Source organism: Motacilla alba, chromosome 2, assembly GCF_015832195.1.
Source record: "Motacilla alba alba isolate MOTALB_02 chromosome 2, Motacilla_alba_V1.0_pri, whole genome shotgun sequence".
NCBI lineage: Eukaryota > Metazoa > Chordata > Aves > Passeriformes > Motacillidae > Motacilla > Motacilla alba.
In genome coordinates this window covers 12,914,808-12,935,651 of record NC_052017.1, presented here as the reverse complement: position 1 = coordinate 12,935,651, position 20,844 = coordinate 12,914,808, and the positions used below count along the sequence as shown (strand labels likewise).

At 37.7% G+C, this 20,844-nt stretch overlaps 1 protein-coding gene across 4 annotated transcripts in view; it reads left to right on the top strand.

Annotated features, from left to right (window-relative positions):
• The window catches only part of CCNY (cyclin Y), a 120,445-nt gene that overhangs the window by 72,861 nt on the left and 26,740 nt on the right, over positions 1 to 20,844 (top strand). Inside the window, exons 2-6 of one of the 4 annotated variants that reach the window (XM_038123019.1) lie at positions 599 to 673; positions 5,155 to 5,163; positions 6,314 to 6,348; positions 17,034 to 17,134; positions 20,194 to 20,229. In XM_038123019.1, coding sequence (XP_037978947.1) covers positions 599 to 673; positions 5,155 to 5,163; positions 6,314 to 6,348; positions 17,034 to 17,134; positions 20,194 to 20,229 — 256 coding nt within the window. Of the gene's footprint in view, positions 1 to 598; positions 674 to 5,151; positions 5,164 to 6,313; positions 6,349 to 17,033; positions 17,135 to 20,193; positions 20,230 to 20,844 lie in introns of those variants that run through there. The other 3 variants (XM_038123012.1, XM_038123026.1, XM_038123036.1) reach the window with 3 other exon arrangements.

Genomic DNA, 20,844 nt, shown 5'->3' with positions numbered 1-20,844 from the left:
GTAGTTGTGGGGGTTTTTTGTTTCTTTTTTTTTAAAGTTGTTACAGCAAAGAGAGTGTTAATCTGTGGAAGTGCCATGTTTTTCTAATCTTGACCACATAAAACACTCTGGCCTGGATTTTACTTGTTTACATTCAGTATCAATAACTACTTTTTTTTAAATCATGTCTAATCTTGGAAACCTGTCTATATGTAGAGGATTGTGTATTTGTTTGTAATACTTAATTCTTCGATAATTTCATATAACAAGCTGTGTTCCTGTGCCAAGCTGTGGCTTTGGGGCATGGTGGTAAAAAAGGGATGGTAAATGGGAAATTCCTGACTTCTTGTGTACCAGCTTTTCAAGCTGCTTTATCTGTTTTAATCCAAAATCAGCCCTTAGAACTGAAGTCTAATCCCAAAGCTGTGTTGATGCAAATGATTTGTGTGCCAAAAAGAACCACTTGTGCAAAGAAGGATGAAAAAGTGGGCCTCAAGATGGATTCTGTTTTACAGTAGCTGCTTAAGTATGTAAACTTGGTGTTACTAAGAAGAATGAGAAAATCTGTGTCTGCCATTGAATAATCATAAATGGTTTTTGTGCTGTTCTTTCTTTCCAGATTTGAACATGGAATTCAACCCATCAGATCATCCACGGGCCAGTACAATATTTCTCAGTAAATCACAAACAGATGGTAGGTTACTGAATTTATTACAGTAGTTATCTCTAAATCCTTTGTTAGAGTGCATGTGATAGTCTTTTAATATGTAATGGGCCCCTCTCCCCCAAAAAGAGGCATCATGATAGAGTTTTAAGTAGTCACACCTTTAGCTAATTGTCTTGTCGGATCAGTAATACAAATATGGATGAAGCTTAATATAATTATATTTTAAAAATATTTTCTCTAAATCCAAAAATTTTTGTGGAACTGTTTCTTAATTTTTTTTTAAACTGTGAACGTTAGGCTTCTGAAAAATGTGTAGAAAATATTTTTTTTAGAAAATGCCAGTTCATATTATCTAAGAAGACATTTCAGGGTTTCTCTGATACAGATTATACTGTAAATGAGTTCAGTACTAGATTTTCTTAACAAAGTAACTCTCATCCTACCCAAACATTCTGTCTTCTTCTCCTCTTGTTATGGATTTTATATAATCATATTTGTCTGGAGTTTAGTTGTTTTTTTTATACATAGACAAAATGATCTCTAAAATTAATATTGGTTAAACAAGCCTCTTGATAGAGTTAGTAGAATAGAAGCCATTTACTGTGGCTCTTTTGTTCCCTGTTGGACGTGTATGATATGTTGGTTTAGAAATAAATGAATAATGGATACAAAACACATTATTTTCCAGCAGGACTTTCAAAGCAGTTCCTGCATTTTAATTCTGACAGTTCAGCATGAATTCTTTGTCCTCCTTTCTGCTGCCTAGAAATGGTGCTTTTGATTTACATAGTAAATTGCAGTGTCAAACACATCACTTGAAAAATAATGTAGTTTTCACTTACTGTATATTTTTTGCTAGTTTTTGAGCATGACTAGAACAAAGAGGATATACATTTAGACCCTAATTGAAGAGTTGATTATGTGAGTACCTCCTTTGACCTTGAGATTGTCCTTCTAAATTCAGCCCTGGTTCTTTCAATGCCTGATAATTTGGGTTTGGATGCCATTTACCATACTAATCTGGTTTGGTATTCTGGCAAATGAATATGGTAGTATTTCCATAGTTGTATTATGAGGATTGATGTCTGTTTTACAGTGAATTTGCTGTGTTTTGAAACTGTCTAATTCCATATGGATGCTACTTGTTTCTTGTTACAGCTTGTTGAAAGAAAGGACAAAATAGACCCTAGTTCAACAATTAAAATTTTGACCAGACCAGATGATTCTTCTTACTTGTAATAAGAGCAGTTAGTTTATTGTAATATGGAGTTAATTTTAAGCATTTTATGAAAATCTTTATACCTGTGTTAGGGTTGGTCTATGAAGCTTTGTTCTAGTTTAAGTCATGTGAGGAACATATTTTTGAGTAAGAACAATTAATTTAATGAAACATTATAGGAGTGTTACCAGTAGGAGTGTAAGATCTGTTCAGCTGTCCTTGATACATTGGAAAAAATACAAAGGCTATTTTGTTTGTATAAAAATAAGAGTTCTGCAAACATTTATCTACTGATGTGTTGCCAAAAAACATCATGTTCTGGTGGGACAGCTCCCAGTCCTAAGCATTTTGCTTGACTGTACTTTGGACCCCTCGTTGAACCAAGTGAGCTGTAGGAGTTACCACACTGTTCAAGGGTGCTGCCTAAGCAATAAAGCGCTTGTTAAGAGGAAAATAGAAGGATTTTTTAGGGCATGTAGGGTTGTAATCTGACAGAATCTAGAGGACCCCCAAGACTTCTTCAGATGATGTAGAAGAGGAGAGCTGAGCTAGCTGTGTTGAAAACAGCTAACTTGGGCAAATAACTGCTCCATTACTTGAATAGTATTGGGCTGGTAAACGTTCCTGTTGACTGTAAGCTAAAATATTGCTATAGATAAGACCTTTAAAATGCACATTATACACAGAGAGTCAAGTGGCATCAGGATTCAGGGTTTCATGACTCTGTCTGTGAGTGTACATCTCTTGATTTTACAGTGGGAAATGCCAAGTCCATCACTAGGTGCTAGAGTGACTTGGCAATGTTACCTTCAGACAGTTCCATGTTTGGTTTTCTAGTACCCTTGTGCTCTTTGAGCCTCACTGGTAGTCTTATAGCATTCTCCTGGCATAGGAGATGTGCTTGACCTGCTTGTGATCAACATGTGAGCACAGAGCAACAGATAGAATGAGACAGGATGTGGCATCTCGGTTTATTACGTGGTCTCTAATTGTCTTTGTTCTGTGAAGCCTGGATGCCATTCTAAGCATGTAAATTGTCCTGCTGCCCCTCTTAGTCACTAGTCTGAATGAATCCTTGATTACCTGAGCATTCAATGAATTTGTAGAAAAGTTAAAGTCATAATAAATATTAATTTGATTAATAGGTAGGTGAGCTTTTGGGGATTTTCTAGGTGCTGAATCATATGTGTGGAATTCTTCCTATTTAGGGAGCTGGTACAGAATATTGCCTGTTATGTTTTTAACTTCTGTGAGTGCTTTATGCAAGTTCTCCTAAATCTGCTGAGCTTGGCCAGTGAGCTGTGGATGACTGGAAACCCATTATTTAGTGGGTTTTATTATTTAGCACTATTCAGTGTGTGAGTATGATTAACCCAGGGTTTCCTAACAGCACTTCAGCAATGTAACTGCCTTTTCTTCATGGTAACAAGAAGGCGATGTTTGCTTCTCCAGGGTGCTGGAAATGGTGTTTCCTGTCAGTGGGTTCCACCTGCACTCCTCTCCTAACTTAGACTGGGCTTTACACATTCAATGTTCTGGCTACATTTTGCAGTATCAGTGCAACAATGGGCTTCAGACAAAAATGATTTTCAAATTTTATTTATATAGGCAGATAGAAGTGGAGTAAGCTGCTTTTAGTCTTTAATGTTAGCTGGGACCAGTCAATTAAAACAAAAATAGATGAGTTACCAACAATGGTTGGTAATTCCAACTTCCAAAACACAAGATGTTCTTATAGTTGAAATCCTCAAAAATTTTGTTTTCGATTTGGTATGATTAACATTAAAATAAGTCTATAAAATTGGCACAGTGAAAGTTTTTATTGCAGCACAATGAAAAGTACATATATACATGCATGTATACACAGGTGCCTCGGTGTGTATTTCCTCACTCCCTTTTAATTTCAGGGTACTTTCCTCCTATTGCAAAAGCTCAACAATAACAAGTTGAAAGTGTCTGCAGCAATAGAAATAGGTCATCAACTGTAGAATTAGGAAAACTGAGACAATTTGTTACCATCTCAGGCTCCACTTGAAGAGTTCCATTATAACTTGGAAGTTTTATATTGTTTAAAAAAAAAAGTAGAAGTTGAATTGTTTAAACTGGCTCCAAATCTGTTCAGCTTCACGTCATCAAAACCCCATTCCTGAAACCCAAAATGCTGGAGGTGCAGTTAGGAGTTTATGCTTCAAAACACTGGTTCATTCCAACATGATGGTCTGGCCTGCTGCAGACCATACTGAGTTGTGTGAGCAAAGCATTTTTAAACTGACTGAAGGCAAGTGGTGGAGTTAGCTCTCTACAGTCATTTTGCCTTGTGCAATGATTGGCTTCCCCTTGTTTAAAATGAGGATTGTGATTACAAAAGAGAATGGTTGTGACAGAAAGAGTTTCTGCTCTGGCTGACTCCCCACTGGCATGTGTTCTGGAGAGAGTTGAGCCTTACACTATGGCAGAGTGAGCCAGAAGCACAGAAAGAAGCAGCTGCCTTCCTGTAATGCCTCACCTGAGAGTCCAGGCTAACTGAATTTCTGTTATTTGGGGAGATAGGGAAAGGAGGTCAGCATGGTGCCTGGAAAGATGTGGACAAGAAGTGCTTGAGCAGACAAAAGGAAGGGAGGGGTGTGTATAAATATGTTAACATACTCTTCTGGAGACTGGAAATAGCAAATGGGATTGAGCTGTGAGTGACATTCTTGCTTTGGATAGTAGAGGATTGTACCTTCATGGAGAATTGAATACAGGATACAAATACAGAAGAAAAAAAACTAAGGGGAATAAAGGTCATTAAAATGGTATTTGGAGTATATGTGCCAGCTGTCTTTGTAGGATTTGAATAACTTTGAATGTGGTATAATTATTTGTGATTAAAACTGTTAAATGCTTAACTGTGTTAAAAATTTCAGTTAATAGGTGTTAACTTTGAGTTAAGCACTAGAGTAGGTTTGCACACAGCTTATCAGAATTGTTTACTGCCTGTACATTGCAATATGTGATACTAGACAAATCCTTCGGCTGTTCTTAGAAGCATCTACCATCATTTTGTTGTTCCCCTGTAGATGTCTTATGTGTTTTGCTGGTGTTAAATGCAGTGTGTGGAACTTAAGAGTAGTGCAGTGTTTTAGCAGGATTTCAAGCAGTTTAACAATTTACTAGATCATCGGAATTTTTCTGCTGTTCCTGTTTAATTCTCTTTCTTATACAATGTCCATAATTATGGATTTGAGCATATTCTAAGTGACATGGCTAACATCTGTCATGTGTGATTCTCCTTTCTGCTCCCTGGGAGGAAAATTATGTAAGGATTTTTCAAAGTTTTTTCTTTTTTATTTTCATTTTATGTCTGCATTAAACACAATTATTTCACAGTATTCACACATACAGCCTTGTTTATGTGAGATTGCTTGCTTATAATAAATCACAGATAATGGCTTCTCATCCAACAGGGAATGGACAGGCTATCCCACCATCGTGAACACTCTTATTTTTGCTAAGTGCATTGGTTTGCATAGCTTTCAAATCATGATGCACCAAAGTGCATTTAATCACCTACAGCATGAAACCATTATTATTTTAATCCTGCATTTGATTTATGTGGTAGTTGCCTCCAGAGTTGTATCCTAAATGCTGTGGTATGTTCACTGGAACAGAGCTCCGCAGGCTCTCTATGGGGTGAGTTAATTGGGGAAGTGCTTTAAAAAAATGAAATAGAGTATGTTTAATCAGCTGTAATAAGCATTTTCCTGACAATTAAGACTTTATACATTTATCTCCCTTTTTGTTGCTATTTACTTTCTGACTGCTTTGGCTAATTGTGGCTTTGACTTGCAACCATTGCTTGTGGTGACTGGTTCATACTCACCAAGGAAATAGATTTTCATTGTTACATCCAACATGAGTAATAATTTCAGGCTTGTGCCTGATCATTATAGAAGGCAGTGGTGTAATCCATACGGTTTCAAGGCTTCTCTGTGGGAGTTAGTGCACAGTAAGCTGTGATGAGAATTTGCTAACTCCGTGGTGTAGCTGTTTAGGTGCTTTCATACCTGCAAAGTAGTGTAGGCCACTTTGCAGCAAGGTACCTTGGATGAAGGCACTGGTGGTTCAGGAGTACCCACACAGAGAACTGGGGGAGAATGGCCAAGCCACTGCTACCTTGGACTGCAGCTTATTGCCTATTAGCTTGCCCATGTGGACCAGCACCTGGTGAAGTATCCAAATGAATGAGAATTTTAACCTATCACCACGCTAGTGAGCATACATGCCTTCATGCTTACAGATATATGTTTCTTTTGTGTTTGCTATATAAACATACTTGGTTAGTGCAAAAGCAGTTATAATGTTGCACATAGATAGTGTCCTGTTCTTTTTATTATAAATGGTGTATAAGAAGCTTAATTGGGAAAAATAGTCATGTAATATTTCTATCATATTTTGTGTTTTTGCAGTGAGAGAAAAACGCAAGAGTCTCTATATAAACCACGTAAGTGAAAATGCCTCGCTATGCAGCTTTCTCTGTCTATATTATAAATTAGAGTTATCACACGTGATTTCCACATTGCTGAGAGGGTGCTGATCCTTCACATGTTTGTTTTACATCAGGATCCTGAAGTATAGGCCTTGACTATTGAGTTAGTGGAACAAATCTGCTGGTTTGAAGACAGTATTATGCTCACAACCAGTGGATGTAGGTAACTGGTATCTGGAAAAAAGAACTGCACGCATTGGTATGATTTTTAAAATTACTGCAGAAATTCTTGAAACTTCAGATTACATTTGTATGTAAGTTTGCATTGGCAGGGAACTACAGCATTAGATATTTACACAGTTGTTCTGAAGTGTTCATGCAAGGTAAATGTGAATTGACATGTGCTACATGCTGAGTACGAAGACAGAGGTTTGATATGCTTATGTACCCTGGGCATTTTTCAATTCAGTTCTCTTCTGTTTGAATCAAATTTTCAGGGAAGCTGAGAGCAAATACTCTGTAGCCTGCTTTGGGTACAGGACCAGGTTCTTCACCTGAGTTAGCATTGTTTGTACTGCTGAAGCACCTGGAACCAGTGTGGTTCCAAGTGTGTGAAGCCTTGTGCTGAAATATGTGGAGTCATGGCTCAGTAAAATTGAGAAGGGAAAGAACTAATTGTCTACCAAATGCTGTTTGCCTTTAAGGTGAATGGGGAGGAAGCTCTCAACTTTTTCTCTATTTCATTTTTATGGCACTACAGCTGCTGAAACAAACAGTGTGGTTTATACCCACTTCATCTCTTTTTGCTGAGATGGACACTTGTCTAGCGCCAGATGAACTGGATTAGGGCACAAATGCAGGTGGATTCAGCTGAAAGCTAAAGTGGGGCTCCTAATTGTGCTTCACTCCAGGGCTCACACCTGCAGAAAGGGAGGGAGCCACGAGGGCAGGAATGAACTGCTGTGTGGGGTGAGAGGCCAGGACAGCTTCACTTGTTGATGGAACTGGTTGGTGTTGAGTATTTCTGAAAGTACTATGTGGCTTTCAAAGCAAGCTGAGATTTTCAGTTTCCCAAGAGTTAAGATTCTGAGAAGTCATGGGGTACTGTGAGGCTTACAAAACCCTTAAAGCTGCCCTCACTAGATTAGCAGATGTTCTTGGTCCTCATCTTCTATTCCCCTATAAAACATTCCCGTTGTTTACAGTGCATGTGAGGGTAGTTTGCAGAGCAGACTTGTTATAAAATTACTGGGTTCCTGTAAACTTTACAACGTGTACTCAGTGCCAACCATTTCTATGTAAAAATTGTGTCATGAGTTCTTATTCCTCCAGCAGATTAACACAGATCACTATTACAGATGCTGCTGGAAGCACCCTAGTGCAACCTCTGGTATAAAGTGTTTTTAGGTTAGGCTGGACATAACTACAGAAAAGGGAAGGGTGATCATATCACTGAGGAGTTGTGTTGTTGGGAGTTCAGTGTAGCAGTATAAGCAGTTGATGTGCTAAGTGCTGTACCTCTTCTTAGTTTGTTTTGTTTTTCCCCCCAGTACCATTCAAAATATTGGCTGAGGTTGCAGTAGTGTAAACTTCCCTCAGTGGTTTACTGCTACATTAAGTCTTTGTACTTATAAAGTACTTCTTCTGAATTACAAAGCTAAAAATAACCTTTATGAGGCTGAGGTCCTTACCATGTCTGTGTCTTTACAGGTCAGTTAAGCTTTTTAGGCAATACTCATAGATAAAAACTGTATTTTCAAACATGTCCTGTAATATTTTAAGTTGTTCCTTCAGCACACTTGTAAGTATTCATTCAGCACCTCCTAAATCTTCAGTGTGCTAAACCTGATGTACAAACTGGATGATCATTTTTAAAGGGGTAGCTGTGACTTGTAACTGGAAACTGTTTAGATTTTCAGACTGTGGGGGGAACCACCATGGTTTATCTAGACCACCTTTTTGGAAGAAATTGAAGGAATTAGATGTTAGATTTAACAGTTGTAGCTGACAAATGATGGGTTTTATTTACATGACACAATGGTTTATGATATACTCTATAGATTGATCAATTCTTTTCCACTGTTTCTCAATGAGTGCTAACAGGACCTATTGCTACTCATCTGTTTCCCTGTTGATGTGAAGGGCTGGGTCCCCACATCTTCTCTGGAGGAAACATTCCAGTGGACATAAATTCTGTAGTGTTATTATTTTGTCTTTTTTTTTAAAGAACTCCTCACCATAATGCAGCACTTTTTTCTTTTGTGTTTTTTTCCATGATGTCATCTTTTTTGTTGTCATCATCTTTTTTTTTTTTTTGTTTTTCATGCTTATTCTCCTTTTGTGATAAATAACCACGATGAGCAACAAAATATTTTTATCTTTTTGTGCAAGATCTGCATAACTGGTTATTTTGCAGGTAGAATTGAATTTCTCCCAAGTGATATGGGGGGCTGGTTAGAAAGAGAAGTGTTAAGAAAAGCTGGGTGTTTTTTTTATAACTGCTTGCCAAATTCTGTGTAGTAACAGATGAGAATAGTAATTTATACAAATACAGTTTGAAATATTCCTTATGGAAAAATTAGTATTGACTCGTCCTCATTTAAAAATGCACTTTCTTAGCATGATCACACCACTGTTCTTTTTCTTTCTCACTTGCTTTTGTTTGTAGGATATTTTATTTGCCTGAATAGTTTCCTGTGATCCCCAAACACAAATGGTGGGCTCCTGCTTTGATTTGTTACACTGTGTCAAGAACTGACAGTTGCCGTGTTTCAGATTCACCTTGTCAGTAGGTGTGATGGAAGAAGCCAGCAGCTGCTCTTTTTTTTTGGGGTGGGGAGAGAATGAAAGGAGGGAGTGACAGAGTGCTATGGAGGAGCTGCCATCTCTCAGTCTTCCCACAGAGCCCAAGGAGACGCATGACAGGTTGGGGATGATGCTGGAAGTTCCCTCCTCCAATGTACCTGACCTGTTTGCTTTCTTCCAGCCTGTTTTAATTCCTAAGCAGTTGCAGCAGGCTCTGCTTCTCTTTCCCATTGTACTAGCAGTCACTGTTTTTTGTTATTTTATGGGTTTTTTTAATGCTGCCTTGGTGTGCACATGTCTTTTAACCTGCTTAGTCAAGCTGCTGAGAGGGATAAAGATGCAGACTGAGATAGGGACGTTTCCTTTCTCAGAGAAGAGAGATTGCATCAGTGTCTCTGCCTGTACAGGGAAAGCAAACAGGAAGACAGACGCATTTTGTGTTTTTAGAGGAGGTGGAGAAAGAGTGAATCTTTTATTATTGTTGCAGTAGGTAGTTCTTTTTACTGTGTTTTTTGTAAAGGAGCAGGGTGAGGGGAGAAAAAAGCTTGTTTTCTCTTTCAAGTTTTTCTAAAAATGTTCCCCTTCAGACATGGAGAAAATGCTCTGTTAGCCCAAGTATTTACTTCTCTTCCAGGTGAGATACACTCTTAAAATTAATCTATGTTTATGAACAGTAATACCCCTGAAAAATAAGGGATATTTTTCACATATATTTCTGTAGGAAGATAAAGGGTAGGAAAAGGGAAAGAAAATAAAAGGAAATAATGTCTCACTTTTGCATATCTTTTATTCTGGAGACTCTTTGCCAGCCTTATATCCACATCATCCTTTCATCATTGTCTTCTTTAGGAATCTGGACATTGCTTCCACTGCCTGCTACCTGGCAACTGGATGTTAAATTCCAGCAAACTAATACTGTTTTTATCATTCCAAGTAGAAAAGTTAATAGATGTAGATAGTAGTGTAGTTAATAGATGTAGTACATAGATGTAGTTATACATCTATGTATAGACCAGATTTTTTTTTTTTTCATTATCCTGGGCAAAAGTTACTGGGCAACACTCATGTCACAGCCCTGGTCTTTGTAAGTGACCCTGTGGTGATTCACATCAGGGGAAGCTTCTCCCCAGACACAGTACTGGGGACTTGCAGAGAACAGTTGGGTCTTTTGCTGTACATGCGGAGGCAAGAACAATTTCTATGAGCCTTTTTGCATGCTTGGAATGGTGTATGGCACTTACTCCTATGTAGCTCCCAAATTTTCTTGTCAGATTGAATAAAGAGGCTGTTCTGCTTCCCTGTTGTAAAACTACTGGATATGTGACTGATAATCAAACACTCTCAACTAGTGATTAATGAGTAAATAAGATACATGCTGAAATGGGAACATAGTCTGAAAAGTAGTTTAATCTGTGAAAGCAAAGCATAACATAAAACATGAACTGTTGTTTTCAAGTGGACTGCCTCAGGCTGGCTGTTGTAAAGGCTTATAACTGCTGTCCAAATTCCTTAAAATATTTTAATTGACATTCCTTACTTGAAGAGAAAAACAAAATAAACTGAAAGATAGATTAGAGGCTTCTCAGGTGCTCTTGAAGTTCTCCTAGAGATTGCTTAACATGGCCTTTGCTCCTCTCCATTGCACAATCACAAAAAAAAGCAGGTCTAGAGGGGGCCCTTGTAGGCCACCTGGTCAATGTAGCAGATTCCCTACACTGATGCCGTTCCTAATGAATGCAGCTTAAGATTCTTTCCCGGCATCTAGTAAGTTAAAATTAACGAGTTTTCTTTAATGCCTTACCTAAATTTACTGTTTGAAATGTGTTTATCTAAAGCCTTCATGTTAGCTTCTTTTCCTGTGTTCTAGGGTGAAGAATTTTACCTCCCTTCTCAGCCTCAAGGCACGAGGTTATATGAAGTGATAAACTTTTTAATGGGGAGAAACAAAACTAACTTTTGAGTTAGAATGAGAACATGCAGGACAGCTCTTTTACAAGGGACTGTGTAATACTTGCTTTGCTGGGAATGTAATAAAGTCCCTCTGGTGAAATTGCACAACAGTAGCAATTACACGCTTTGTAAATATAAGCCTTTGAGCTGATTTTAACAGTCAAAGAAATATTTAATCTTTCATGTTTGTAAAGCAGGGTGCTTTATCAGTGGTTAAATAGGGCCTGCATGTGCTGCAGAGGAGTTTACTGAAGGTAAAGGGTTGCTGAGCCCCTCAGGAGCTCGGTGGTTTGCTGACATAATTTTCTATAGTTGACATGAGTAAAGATGAGCTTTGAGAGCCAAAAAACTTGCAAGTACAGATCTAGTCTAAGCTAGGCTAGTTTGGGACATTATCAAACATTGGTGAAACATCAGCTGAGGACAAAGTTGAATCATGAGGAACAAGGGGTATTACTTTAGTGTAGTTGGACTGGAATTTTTTTAATTGTAGTTTTTGGCAGAGGAAGATGAACATACAGTGGTGCAGTTTCCTATTACTTTTGTTCTGGTGAATATATCTACACCAAAGGTAGACAATTTTGCTGTATTGATATTATGCAAGATGAAAATAAGTGCAGAGCTTTGCAGAGCCATGCAGAGAATTGTATTGCATGGTTTGCTTGATTTGGGAAGCACTTTGTTGACCTGTAAAATCATGTTTCTTCTGTGAAAAATGTTGTCAAAATGAAATCATGTCCTGAAGCAACAGAAGATCCTCAAGATAGGAACCTCCCTTTTCCAAGTCAGAAGTAGTCCTGGTATTTTTGCTTACTGTTGTAATTTGGCTTCATGTGCACTTTTATATGCCAGTTTTGCCTTTTAGCATCTTGGCCAGCCTCTACTGCCTGGAAGCTAATGGGCATGTCTGCACAGACGGGTGCAGGCAAGCCTCAGTTTTTCCATGGGGGAAAGTCTTATTGAATAGGACCCTTTATAATCATGCACTAACTTACACCTGGTTCACAGGAAGCAGAGAAATTACTGTCATTATGTAGTACAGAAGCTCCAAATTATCTTTTGATGGACAAGTGCAAAAGAACACTGGAAAAGGCTGAAGCTGCTTTGCCAAACTGGAAGCTGACTGGCTGAGGGCCAGCGCTGGTAGAAAAGCTGTATAGCTTCATTAGGGGAGTGTTGTGCCCAAACAAATGACTCCTGCTGAGCATCAGGGCAGAGAGCCACCCTAGTGCTGCTGAGGAGGCCCGAGCTGGCCCTTCAGGTCAATTCTGAGTGTGGGTTTTGGGCAATTTGCACCATCCATTAGATGTTTCTACACAAAACCCCTCTGAAGCGCCTACTTTAACAAAAGAAATAGTAACATTTCTTCTTTCCCCACAAATTTAGATTTATTTTCTAAGTGATGCTTCCTGAGAGAAATTAACTCTTTTGTTCATTCTCATTGTGTAAAAGTTAGGAATTCATTATGATCCCTTTCAAAGCAGGTACCTAGAAGCAATTCTGTAGTATTTGTATGATATTGATGGCAAACCAAGCCATTAGATTTCTGATAAAATGTTTTATGAAAACTTCAAGTAAAAACCTATAGTTCAAATATCTTGAAACACACAGGATTTGGAAAATTGGAAAGTGTCAGGATGAAGCTGGAAGGAAATAAAGCAGTGATATTTGCTTAGTACTTGCTGTGCGAGGGGAAAAAACTGCTAGTCTCGAGAGCTAGGAACACCTGCATTATTGGAAACTGAACCTTGATCTCTTAGGGCTTTTTCTGTAACACATTCAAAAACTTATCAAGTTATAAAGCAGGGTTTTCTGTTCTATATCTTTTCCTGTTAAGAAAGAAATTCCACAAAACACCTATTTCCTATTCATTGTGACCTATAATGTCAGCATTTCTTAGTGGATGTCTTTGGTTCAAATGAGAAAAATAGCAACTGCTTCTGGAGTAAACAGCTACAAATCCTCTCCACCAAATGGTAGAAGATTGGTCCAGAATTCATCTCAAGATCTCGTTCAGTCTGGTTTCCTGTCTAGAAGCAGAAGCCTGTGTCTAAGCTATTCCTGGCCTATGTTTGTTTTGTCTCTTCTTTACAACTTTCAGTGATGGAGATTCTATCACTGCTCAAGTCATTTAAGCTATCCCTGCTATTAGAAAAAGATGGTGGCTTGGATGTTTCTGCCATTGCCTCTTCTCACACTTTCATGTACAGTCTTAATTTTCCATAGTTCAATATAAGCCTGCTCTTTCTTATTCTATCCACAAGGGTCATGGAGAGCTATGTCCTCTTCTTTGTAACTTCCTTCAACATGACTTTAAGGCCATTATTTTTGCTTTGTTCCTGGAGAAAACCTTTCCAGCCTGCCTTTACAGTCCCTTGTAAATCAGGTTTTTCAAATCTCTGACTGATGTTGCTCCTCTGTCCTCCAGACCCTGAAATAGATTTATCATTCTTGAAATACAGTGTCCAAAACCGGACATATAATTGCAGCCCAGCACAGTGGATGGGTGCTCTACTCTGTTGTATACATGGTAACTCTATAAATTTTATTGATTTTATTTTATTTTTTATTTATTTTTAAAATGATTTTAATTTATTTTTAAAATTTTATTTTATTTTTGAAAGAAAAATGTCCTCTCCAAGTTAATGTCAGCTGCAAATACAATAAAAAATACTTTGATACTGTGATCAAAGTTGTTGGTCAGTATTTTATGTGGAGTTGACTAGTACTTCTGTGGGATGTCCCTTATTTCAACTTTCCAATTTGAAAGTGATCCCTGGCTGACCAGAACAGAATTTTCCAAGTAGTTTTCACCTGCCATGTTTTCCTTGGTTTGCCCTTTGGGAATTTTATGTGAGATGAAGTTGGAAGTCTTCCTGAAGTTGAGAGGTGTGACATCTAGGGAATCTCAGCTTGGCTACAGAAATAGTACTGTAGCTACTGAAAATACATATAAAGTGAGTCTCACTTCAAATAGTGAGGTGCTTTGAATTAGTAAATATTTGTAATAGCAGAAGTTATCAAGGCTTCACATGTGTCCTATGCTCATTTTTGGATATGAAGATTTACAAAAGGAGGTGTACCAGTCTGTCCTTTTCCCTGTGCCAGCTTTATGGTGGAATAGAACCATGGAAGGATCTCATTAGATGATTTGGCTAATTTCTCAAAAAACTCTATAGTAATTCTCAGCTCTTTTGTTTTTTTCTTAATTAGAGCCTCTTTGACTTGTCTAAATGGGAGCATTTTTGCGGTCAGCTGTGATGGATTTGAAATACAAAGGTGTTAAGCTCCTGTACAATTTTGGTCATGGACCTATCCCATTGAAATGGACACAGAAGGGAGTTTGTCTGTAGGACAGTGCTGAATCATCTCAGTAACCTCTTTTGTCCTTTGCAAGGATGGAGAAGGTTCCTGTGCAGCATTTTATGGGGGCTCAGAAAAGTCTGTTTGAGTGAACTGTGGGACTTCAGATATCTCCCAGCTTAGTCTAGATGAAATATGAAGCTGAGGGTGTTTTCCAGCAATTGGAAAGGGCAGAAAATCTGTTACCTGCTGCATCATATGGCTGCAGTGGGCCATCAGAGTAGAAGCTGAGAATGTTGATCTCCTGACAGGTCAGTTTTTCACATGGCACAGGTGTGTGTATATTTACCCAAGGGTGTAGCTTTATACTTGGCACCATTCTTCTGACTAGGAGAGGGGCTCCTTCCTGCCAAGTTGTTGTGAACAGAAAGTGAGGCATGAGACACCACGTATTTTCCTGACGTGTGAAAAGTTCCAAGCCTAACGAAGTGTGATGTGGGCTGAAAATCCAAGAAGAATTCTGTGATGTGGTAGTTTCAGAAATAAGGTGCATTGCTGTAATTATTGACATGTGTCAAATGTTAGAGTGCTGTTTACATAGGAAAATTTAAATCTGATAGTGGTGTTGTTGCTACAGAGTTATCTTCTGTTTTTTAATTGTGCTTTCCTTGAATGAATCTGGTATATTTATCTTAAATTTTATCTAAACCCTTAAAGCATGTTTTCACTTATTATGCAGAAAGAAAACTTTCCATGCGTTGGTTTTTTTTAATAACAATGCTGAGATGTGTGTATATCTCCCTTTTTTTCCCCAGACACTAGAGTCTCATTTTTGTTGTTTTTAAGTTGCTTTGCCTTTATCATGCCTGTGGAAGGTACTCAACAGACTAATGCAGATACTTAAACTCAGCTGTGGTAGAATAAGAGCTATGAATCACCAGTCCCCTAGTAATTCTCTCTGTGTATATCAATGCTAGATAATAAATTTTATGGCATTAATATTCACAGTACTTCTAGTTTTTCTCTTTCTTGCCTAACATACAATAGCTTTGAAGGTAGATGGGTTGTCAGCTTTCAAAGTATTACAAAGTACCTTTCCAAAGTCCTGAAGGATTTTTGAAAAGGGGTGTTTTTCATTTTCTTGGTTAACTTTTTCACTTCCAAGAAAAGCAGTTAAGCCAACAATTTTATTGGTCAAGTGAAGGACCTTGATAGAATTTGTTGGTAAACTTTCAGATAATTTGAACATAATGTTTCTACAATTGTGGCAGCTTCAGAAAATGGTTTTGTTTTTGTTTTTTTTTTTCAGTTAACAGGAGACTTAGTGTGGTTTTTCAGTCATAGCTGTGAAATACAGAAATATGACTTAGATGTGTGTAGGTTTTACCAGGAGTCTGTCTGTCTGTGTAGTGAATGCTGTTAAGAAGTCAGCTGCCTATGGAAAGTGGAGCATTGGTGAGCTGATGGATGCTGCACTTGTAATAATGTCTGTTTTGGAAAGTGGGCAGGGGAAGATGTGCTGAGGTAGGAGTCACAGGACTGTATCCTGGATACTCAGTTGCTCTGGGCTGGTAAATACCTCTGAATTCCACCGATGGGATTGACATTGGTCCCTCCACTGAAACACTGGAAACTACATTAATTGTAAGATGAATTAAAATTTCCGTGTTGATATGCCAACTGAATTTTAGACCTGTTCTGTTGTGAGTTAAATGTGTAATTTGACTGATCTTCACTTTCCTGACATAGGTTCTTGGTCAAGTTATTTGCTAGTGTAGATGGAATAAGCAAAGATGAAATCTTTGAGGAGGATTAAGGACTGTGAGAGCTATTAGCTGATGTGATTGAAACTGTTCTCTTTAGCCTGGTGGAGTGCTGGCTGCTCTAAACAGCTGATGGAGAAGCTCTCTCAGCAAAAAAATGTTTAGAAATAAATAGAGTTCTCAAATGCCAGTTTTTTGGCTGAATTTTGCAGTGTTTTTCTAGGGTAGTGCAGGAAAATGATTGAAATATATTGAAAACCTTTCCTATTAAGATATGGGGTTTTTAATTTGCTTATACTCTTCTATTCTTTGATCAGTTTTCTTCCTTTCTGATAACAATCTATTCTTGATAAATTATTTTTATGAATTCTCCTTATTAATTTTGTAGTTCTACTGTAAAGACCTCTTTCCCTTACTTCATTCTGTTAGGAGCTTTTTTGAGGGTTTTAATTTTTTTTTCTTCAAGCACGGCTTTGTATTTGTTGCTAAACTGGCCTTCATTGCTAAAACAATTTCTTTTTCACTCTTCCATTTACTCTTTTGGAATGAGGACAGAAATATAGGTCTTATTCATCTTTGCTTTCCAAATGTATGTATGTATTTGAGTAAGCCTGCAGAAAAATTTTTGCATGGTTTTGGGGAAGGAGGGATGCAGGGGGTTTGGGACTTGAAAGCATTAGCAAGTCTCAGGCAGGAATTTTTGTGACTTTTGCCCTGTTAATTATTTCTCAACTTTCTGAACTGCTTCCAAATGTGATCACATTACTGTGTGCATCATTGTGAGAGACAGAAATTTGTCATTTTAAAATTCTTACATTTCCTCCAAAAAATGCTTTGGTATTACATAATTGCCATTGTTCTTTTGCATGTTCTTCATAGCATCCTCCTGGGCAGTTGAGAAGGAAGTACAGTTCCTGCTCCACTATTTTCCTGGATGACAGCACGGTCAGTCAACCAAACCTCAAGTATACCATCAAATGGTGGGTTTTACAATTTATTTATTTTTGCTAGCACTTACAATTTATGTGCGTATTTATGTATATATATTTCTGAACCACTACTAAGCAAACTTCAAAGATTTTAGTTTTTGAAGTAATAATTTTATTTAATCAGTCATGCTCCAGAGTTACTGGGTGATGTCTCAGGTGAGCATTTGAAGTTTCACTGGTGCCTTTTTACTTTTGTAGAGAAATGAAATTGGTATTTTTAGAGTATTGTTCTTTACATTTTTTACAGTATGGGGAAAATAGAGACCAAATGCTCAGGCATTTTGTGCTTTTTGTTAATGGTTGCTGATAGCCTCTCTTGAGTTGGCTGTAGGTTGGTTACCTTGGTGTACGCAAGTGCAAAAATTTGTTAAGACAGTATCTCTGCTGCAGAGCTGTCACATGAGAGACAAATCTGTTTAGACTAACACATCCAAAGGAGTTTGTAATGTTGGTTACTAAGATAGTCCTTAATTTTTCTGTTAAAGGAAAAAGAGGGGAGAGGAGAAAGGTTTTGTAGTTAAACTGATACCTGATTCCTCGTCAGCTCTTTCTGCCTGGAGCATAGTCTCGCTTTTCTTCAGGTTTCTGTCACTAGTAACCTAAAAATAGTTCTGATTAACATTTGAAAAAGGTTTTCCATTTCTGAAGTTTGAGCTTTTTTCCTCCTTGAATCTCATACTCTTCTGCTCTTAAATCGTTTGTATGCAGAATAAGTGCAGCCTTTTTGGTGGGTTTTGGATGTCATTTTGCATTAGAACTGCCATGGATCGTGGGAAGAAGAGATGGGTACAGGTGTGGCAGCCAAGAAGCATTTTCAGGACACAGAAGGATGAGCTGATAGTGGGGAAAAGGGTGGTTTGTTTGGGAGAGATTTGGGTACATGGTGGGGGACAGAGTTGTGGGGAGCAGAAGAGGTGGAAGAGCCAGTGCTGGGATGGGGCAGGCGTCATGCAGGGCTGAGGCCAGGCTGCCAGCATGGGAAGGGTTGGAGGCTGCAGGGCTCAGAGGGCTTGAAAAGAGACTACAGAGGGTGAGAAACTGAACTCTGGCACACAAAGTCACTGCATCTTCTGTCTGGCTGTACATTTAACAGGTTGAAGGGTGGAGAGATGGTAGGATTATTGGTAGTATTAGGATTATGGTAGGATTATTGTAGCACAACTTCGTTTTTTTCCCCATACCTTGTAGTCTCTGCAGGAAAATAACTATTGTGCATAGATAAATCTAAGAGGGAGGCATTTTACTCCTCTCTTCTAGGTCATGTTATGCACTGGTGTGTTTAAAATATTACTTTATCCACTGCAGCATCTGCAGCAGTCAGGGTGGTGGGGGTAGGGTGATGGAAAGCTCCATAATTTCTGCACTCTTAGTGCCAGCTGAACCAGTGTATGAAAGGTAGAATGAGACTTGGATGAGTTACTCTCTTGCAGCCCTGAGAGACTTTCAGATTCTGATACAGGTTTCTAAATAGTAAATATTTTCTAAACTTAATTTGACATTTTGTTACAAAGGCAACCATATGGACACCAAGCAGAGCTGTGCACATGGGTTCTTGCATCTGCTTTCATTAAGTGAACTGGAGCTGCAAGTGTGTTCCTAGGGGCATAATTTAAAATTAAATTTTAGGATTAATTCATTTTGTGAATATCTTTCTGTCAAATCAAATTCATTCATAAATGTGGGTTTTTCTTGTGTTCAGTAACAGCTGTGGTCCTTAAATGTCCGTGGTACACCCTATCACTTGAGTCCTTAAATATGTGTCTGTAGAAAAAAGCCAAATTTAAAAAGCATGTATGATCTAAGAACTTCTATTACAGGTAGGTAAAAGCTCATAAAAATTTAATAAAACATATTTTCTTTTAGCAGAGAAAAATATTTTCTACTGTATTGCTGTTCAAAAAAAAAAAACAAAAAACCCAATCAAACCTGAAAAAATATAAAATTCTGCTAGTTTTAGCTCAAATATATTCTTTTCCTAACATGCAGTATCTCAATTTTCATATAAAAATTCTGAAATAAAATCTGAGAGCAACCAATTGACCCTTAAAAGGTGTTTTAGGGAAAAGGGGAAAATTTTGCATCAGTATATGACATAAACATCTTACAGTGAATCACTGGTGAAACAAACTGCCTACAAAGAAAATCAGTGAATTCACTCCTCCATCCTCTTTCCCCTTTAGCTTAGATTGGTTTTATGCTGCTGCAGTAAGTAGGGAGAGTGCTGGCTCGGCTTCATTCTTCAATAAAAATGTGTTGTGAGCTGGGATTTGGAAACTGTAGGATAATCATGAGAATCCATGCTTTAATTTTGTTCCATCTCAAATGGGAATGAGATCAGTTAGTTGTGTATGTAATCAAAATCTTAACTTTCCGTGAATACAAGGGCACTTTTTGTCTGCGTGCAGAATATAAACAGGGGTGCTTTGGTGTGTGGTTGAGAGTAGGGGAAATGCATAATGCAAGAAGTTATTCAGGGAGTTGTCTTTCCTGAGTTAAAATAAGTAACTTGATGCCATAAAACTGTAGGAGCGTGGTGTTTGAGTCTGCTGTTTGTGCAGCTATTTAAAGACAGACACAAGCAATGGATTTAAATATACAATCATAAGCCAGTGGTGATTAAAACATTTCGTGTTAACCTGGCAGCAAAACTAAAGAGAATGTTCAATGCCCGTCATGCTTTGTCTTCAGCCTTGGAAGTCAGTAGGGGTTTAATTACTGGGTTTAGTATGGAAGGGCATTAAATGAAAAGTATGCAACTTTATCATGCAACTTGATACATGAACTAAGAAGATAATATGAATATGATGATAATATGAAGTAAATTACTTAATTACTATAAAAAAGGATGTAGTTGGAGTGAAAAAAACCAAATATTATAAAATTGTCTATTTACAACAGTTTTCCTGAGATCTAAGAGTGAACAAAAGAAAATGGGCTGTTGACCATATACTGTTTGCCATGCTTTGTGCTAGGTTTTAAATTTGTATGCAATATGACAGAAAATATAATATGGCAGTCCTGAGATATTAACTCTGTATTTTTCTTTACAGTGTAGCTCTTGCAATATATTACCACATCAAAAACAGGTATGTGAATAGTGGAATCTTGTACTGAAAATATCTTTTATTGAAACAAGTCAATTGCTCAAACCCTAAAAATCCATGCTTAATTTCTTTCAAAATGTTTTTGGGTACTTGTTTTCTTCACTTACAGGCTAGCAATAGGAAACACACACATTTTCTATATATATTATTTTACATTGAAAAATTAAAATTGGAGAATTAATTACCATAAAAAATGGAAGTACAGCTCAACATTGAAAAACTCTGATGATTCAGTGTTTGGTTTTATATGCATTGGGCACTTCTGCATTGTTGCGTATGTTGCATTTACATGTAGAAAAATCTGAACAGTATCTTTCAGTTTTATATTTTTAGCTGACCTTTGTAAAGTTAACTGTGTATATCAGTAATCAGTTAGAATTTTGAAATAAAACCCATGAATTATACAGTAAGAGTGGCATTGTGAATAGATGTAATTCAAGATGCCTCAGACACAGAGCAGGTCCTGGCTTATCTCTCCTGGTGTAGTATGTTTTAGATCTCTGCTCAGTCAAGTTGATTGAAATTGAATAGAAAAAAGGTTCCCTAAAAAGTAACTTGGCACATATATGAGTTTTCTTCATGTTGAATTGTGCTTTT